Below are 6,000 nucleotides of genomic sequence, written 5' to 3'. Positions count from 1 at the left end.
TGCTGCTTATCCCATGGGTACATTTCTTCTCTTACCCCACCCTCTAATGGTAAACCATGTGGGAGCAGAAATGTCCAGCACAGCCACTGGCTGCTAGTACCTTCTACCTTTCCAGTGGAAGTATTCCTACAGCATGACATACTTACAGAGAATGGAGAAGACAGCAGCTGCAGAAACTGGCTCATAGGCAAGATCAGAATTGTCTGAAATTGTGAATCACAGGACACAATGGGCAAAGGACATAAGAAATATGGAAATGCCAAAGCAAAGATAGATTAGATGAATTCGGCTCAAATTATTTGTATTTTTCTTATTGAAGGTAAATATCAAAAGGAAAAGATGACAGGACTTCTAAGTACACTTGTAAAGTGTCATGCATGATTATATTTCCATTAAAACATATAAAGCATAAAATAATAATATTAACACATGTATATGAGAAGACTGAAGTTTGAACACTGAAAGTTTGAACACTACAAGACTCATTTCCTTTTCCAGTCCTGATATCCTTTTCCAACTGAGAACAGTACTGGTGTCCAATGTTGGAGAACAAGTGGAAAGTTTGGATGTGCCTGGGCATGCAAAGAAGTTTTTTTATTAAGTGTATTTTCCAGGGTTTCAAAGGAAACACTGGAGAGGACAGTATCTGTAGAATTGAGAACAGAATCTGCAGAGAATTTGGAAAAGCTCAGACTTTAGTTGCTGCTCTTCTCCTTCTCTGGTGCTGCCGTTAATCTGCAAAAATTGAGCCAAATTAATAAAAGTCAAATGGTAGCCTGTGGATTAATTTTGTACTCAAAGCAAGCTCATTTAGAAATAGGAGTAGACAGGAGGTGTAACTGGCCTCCTGCCTTATGCTAGATCTCTGCATTCCCTGTCTCAAAAGGCAGTAAGGACAAATGTGGCTTACCCATTTCCTGCCTGGTCAGGAACAAACTGGGTAAGTGCTTATGGAGCTAAACTCAGCTATCTGCAGAAGCCTTTTGTACCTCTCAAATACTCCTATATAAGAATTAATGGTGCTTCTGACATTTGTTTTCCCTTCTGAGGTTGCCTGGTTAGCATGGCCTTGATTATGTTACTCCCTGATATGAAGAGGACAACCTAATTAAATCAGCAGCAGGAAAGGATGGAGTGAGATTTCAGGAAACGTGAGTCAATAAGGGGCAAAATGCTTTTACAAATTCATTATTAAGGAGAATGTCTTCTATACGGTTCTTGGAAAAGAGTGTAGTGGGCCACTGAGGTTTTACACCAGTTTCAGGAATTTTAATGTCATCTCATTCACACACGCTTGCTACTTCTTTGGCTCCTGAGAGGCTGCAGCAAGCTGCAGGTGCCAGTTTGAAAACCAGTTTACACATGGTGCTGTAAACTTTGGTGGCTGACATGTGAAGCTAAGCCATCTCTGCTAAGAGGTGGAACATCTTGGAAACCAGCAAGGAAAAAACTGAGGGCATGAGCCACTTCAGCTGTTCTTAGTGAGTGCTTATATTGCTGAATCATCAGCATCCAATGGCTATTTGTGCCATCAGCTTTTCAGAAGTGGCGTTTTCTAGATAATGCAGTAAACTCAATCTGTGTAAAAATAGGCATGTGTCAAAGCTACTGGAGAAATTTAGCTAATTAATTAATGGAGATCCTGAAATTGGCCAGAACAAACTTTCTAACTCAATTTGAAGGATTAGAAAGCAAGCATTCTTTATCTGCACAGGACACACAGAGGATCAAACTCTTCTCATTCTGTGTATGAGGTGAGACTTTACAACAGGGGGTTTATCCATCATAATCATACATATTCATTAAAAGGTGTTTCTTATCTAACACATAAATACCACTTTCCTAAAAATAATTTACACACATCCACCTCCTGCTGGAAGTCCTTTTATGGTCCTGGAGAGTAATAAAACGGGTCTCTGGTGGTCCTATTTCACTGAATGCTTTGATATTAAAGTATGGTAATAAAATGGAAGTCTGTATTTTAAATACTACTGTGTGCCACCAGTCAAATCTGAAAAGTATGCTATGTCTGCAGCTCTGATTAGACAAATAATTCAGAATTTCTGTATTTGCAATGCAACAAATTAAGTGATCTTAATCCCTTTTAGATGTGAGGTGAGAGAAGGCCACTGAGGCAGTTGGCCTGGAGACCCTGTCCTGTGAGGAGAGGGTTCAGCTGGGAAGAGAGATAACTTTGGCAACATCCAACAGCAGTCCTGGACAGGAGAGGGACAGAGGAAATGCAGCGTCAGGACTCATCACAGTGGTGCATGGCTGGAGAGTGAGAGGGAGTAGCACAGCTGAAGCAGTGGAAATTCAGAGCATTCACAAGGAAGAAACACCTTCCGCACAAAAACAGCCCAGGACTGGAGCCAGGCCCAGCCAGCCTAACCAGCCTTGGAGGTTATCAAACCCCAGCTGAGCAACCTGGTCCAAGCTCAAAGCTGGCTCTGCTTTGGACAGAGTTTGGACTGGATGTCTCTTGTGGTCCAGTCCTGAGTTGTTCTGTAAACTGATGAACTACAGCCCTTGGAGCATCTCAGCAGCTGCTGGACCATTCTTAGCTAAAAGTGCCAGGGTACCCTGCCATGGTCCTCTGAAGGTCAGGTTTAGTGGAAGGGAAGGACAGACAGGCAAGCTGTGGTAACACGGGAACTCTGGCGCAGTGGGAGCCCCTTCATCCTCTGCAGATGTGTTCGAGTGGGAATCTTCCTGTTGTGCACAAACACCTGACAGGGAGCACGTCAGCCAGAGCCAAGCTCTTCGAGTGGTACCCAGTGATGGTAAAACAACGACGGGGGCGATGCACTGCGTACAAGCTGAAACGCGGGAAAAAACACTTAAACGTACGAAAGCACAATTCCCTGCGCGTAGGGCGAAACTCTTCCGCAGGCTGCCCGGAGAGGAGGCGGCAACCCCCACTCTGGAGGGCACTCCAGCCTCAGCCACTCCGGCCCCGGGCCACCGTCGGGGGCCAACCCCGCTCGGCGACAGGAGTGGGACGGGCCGCCCACCCGCGCTGTCCGCGGTCCCTCCCCGTCCCTGCCCCGCCTGCCCGGCCGCTGCCCTGCCCGCGCCCCGCCGGGGTGCCGAGGGCCGCTCTCCGCGCCGCACTCCGCGCCCCGGGCCGCCCGCGCGGAAGATGCTGCGGCTCTGCCTGCTCGCCGCGCTCGGTAAGCGGCAGCGGCGGCGCCTCCCGCCCGCCCGCCCGGGGCGCGCCCGGCGCTGCTCGGGGGCGGCGGCGGCCCCCGGGCCGGGCGCGCCGTGACCGCGGCTCGTTTTGTCCTTGCAGCTCTACGGCTGGCCGCGGCGGCCTTGCTTTCGCCCGGGTCGTGCACCTTCGAGGACAGCGCCTGCGGCTACCAGTGGGACTACGCGCATCTGCCCTGGACGCTGCACGGCGAAGGTGAGAGCGCTGCCGCTCCCGGGCACAGCTCCCCCGCTCACCCTCCCGCCCGGCGCTGCCCGAGCCCGCGGCGGGGCGGCCGCATCCCGCGGTGCCGCTGCTGCCGGCGGGGCCGCCCGGTGTTCCGCGGGGAGCAGCCACCGTCGGGTTCCTCCCGCCGGGTGTGCTCCCTCCTGACAACAGACAGACCCTGCGGGGAAGCGTCTGCACTCCCCTGGCACAGGTATCTCCGCAGGTTTCTGCAGGATGCCTCAGAAGTCTCCTTTCTTTCTCTGTCTTTCACGTTTTGCTGGGAAAAGGTGTCTTTTATCAAGACCTCTTTCTAAAAAGACCAGTTACATCGGTCCCATTCCTTATGCATTATTTTCCTTATGCGTTCCTTATGCATTATTTTCTTTCTTAATGTATTTTGGGTTCTACTCCAAAAGTGGATGCATTTCCAGGGCAAGAGACAGTCTTTGGCAAGAGTATCTTTGCGACATGTTCAATTAAGACTTTGCTTTATAGTATGTCCAGTTCAACAGAAAAAGTGAAGTCTTTCAGTAAGTTGTACTAGGCTTTACAAGACTAAATGCTGTTGAAAAGAATAATCAGTCACTGCACAGTGTCCATGCAGCTCTGACTACTTGGTAAGTTTTCAGTGTGGGCTCCCGTTTTTGACTGAATCTACATGAACAAAAGACTAAACAAAAATATACAGAGCATGGTTGTAACTGGGTAATCAAATAATTTAGTTTTGATTATGTGTTCACCAAATTGTTCATGAAGTGAAAGCTGTGTTCACACAGAAAGAGAGACTATGTGTTTTTAAAGTTTTTAAGCCCAAAAACACGTGCCAAGAATAATGAAGAAGTGAGTACAGATACAAAGAGATAGACAGCTTCTCAGAAACCATTAATCAGTGCTCCATTCAAAACTGGCTGGTCCAGTTTTGTATTCCACTTGTCTCTCAGTTGAGAAAAACTATTTTTTCCCCTGATTCATACCCAGTTCTCACCTATGCAAAATAAGTCACCTTCATTGTTACTTTTTAGATTACTCAGTAGGCTTTGAGAATGTACAAAAAACCCTAACTCAGAAAAGCCTGCAAGGATGTAATAATTGAAATATGTGCTTTTTCTCTTATTTGATATATATTTCTTAGTTTATTTATTTATTTAAATATACATTAATTTTCCTGTATTTTTGAAATTTCCTGTATTAGTAGAAATTTAGTTACCATCTTTGCTGTCTCAGCTATGCCTCCCAACACCATGCCCTCCTAGTCTATCTGTCTGCAAAGCAGCACTTACTTCCTCCTTGTGATTTACAGGCAGCCACATCATAGTGGTATTGATTCAGCTCCAAGGGACTGGGAGCTGCTGGGAGCAAAACCTGCAGAAGTGGATGTGTATCATGTTGTGCACATCCACACTACAGTGTTTCAGGATAGAAGGACCTTTGACCAGGGGTTTGGGTCAGCAGCAGCCTGCTTTTTTTGGTGCACAGAACACAATTTTTGTTACTGTAGTTTGATCTTTCTTTACAGACAAATAGACCAGCAGCTGCATGGCTTCTGTTATTGCACATCTCATTTTCAGAGATACATAACTGAACTGTTGTACTCTGGGAGGATATGTGGTATACCAGCTCTCGTAATAGGCATAGTTCTGTCAGGATTTCCATTATAAACAGTTTTTCTGCAGTCTGTAATTTGATCCTAGCAAGACATTCTGTGCAAACATTTGGCACACAAGGTATTCTGTTGGTCTCCTCAGAAATACATTCATAGAATCACAGCTAAATCTAGCTGAAAATAATCCATTCTAATCTACACAGCAGGTGTGCAAAACTAATCTTCCTTAGACGCTCTTTCATTCTTTTGTCTTATAAAACCATGCCCCTTTTGGCAGCTCTGTGTCCTTTTATTTGCTGGTCAGTGTATGTGCCTGTGGTGATTTACTGGGATAACAGAGGAGGTTAAGAACGGGAGACACAGCTTAGCTTTGAATTGTTCAGTTTCTCCTTGCATTGCTTCAAAGTTGCTTTATTATTTTAAAATGTTATTTTTGCAATAGAATTGCATTCAGTGGGTCTTTAACAGGGATTATGTGACTTGCAGTGCAAGTTCTTGCATCTTATAAATGTCTCAATAGTGTAGTCTTGTGCCAAACTGTCAAGGTGATGTAAATATAACTAAAACCATGCCCAGAAATTTCCACTCCATACTTGAAAGTATTTTGCCCAGTTGCCAGGGAAGCCAGTATCTTCTGATGGGCCAGGCACACAGAAAGGAAGTATAAGTTTTGCTTTTGTTTGCAGCTACATAGTCCCACTTAAGTGAATGTATTTCTAAGGTTCAGCTGCTGTTTTAAATGTTTCTGGTTTATCTTCAGTGTTCTGGTAGTTCCAGTATACAATAATTTTTTTTGTTTAATTTTAGAATTTTCATACTTGAAAAAAAATTAATTTTTAAAGTTTTGATACCTGTAACTGGCATTTTAGGGCCTATTTTAATCAAGTGCAAATCAAAAGAAAATACTCAGTGCTACAAAGGATAGCTGTTTCACTGCTAAGTGCTTTACTCAAGACTGGCAAACCAGGCCCTGGTGAAG

General features: G+C 45.3%; 1 protein-coding gene across 2 annotated transcripts in view; it reads left to right on the top strand.

Annotated features, from left to right (window-relative positions):
• The first annotated feature begins 2,968 nt into the window (after positions 1-2,968).
• MAMDC2 (MAM domain containing 2) overlaps positions 2,969-6,000 on the top strand; it is a 60,739-nt gene continuing 57,707 nt past the window's right edge. Inside the window, exons 1-2 of one of the 2 annotated variants that reach the window (XM_077171789.1) lie at positions 2,969-3,173; positions 3,293-3,406. In XM_077171789.1, coding sequence (XP_077027904.1) covers positions 3,143-3,173; positions 3,293-3,406 — 145 coding nt within the window. In that variant the 5' untranslated portion in view covers positions 2,969-3,142. The remainder of the gene's footprint in view (positions 3,174-3,292; positions 3,407-6,000) is intronic. The other variant, XM_054652517.2, reaches the window with a different exon arrangement.

Source organism: Agelaius phoeniceus, chromosome Z (assembly GCF_051311805.1).
Source record: "Agelaius phoeniceus isolate bAgePho1 chromosome Z, bAgePho1.hap1, whole genome shotgun sequence".
In the NCBI taxonomy this organism is placed as follows: domain Eukaryota; kingdom Metazoa; phylum Chordata; class Aves; order Passeriformes; family Icteridae; genus Agelaius; species Agelaius phoeniceus.
The sequence above is the reverse complement of the archived record's forward strand: the minus strand, read 5'-3'. Positions and strand labels throughout refer to the sequence as shown.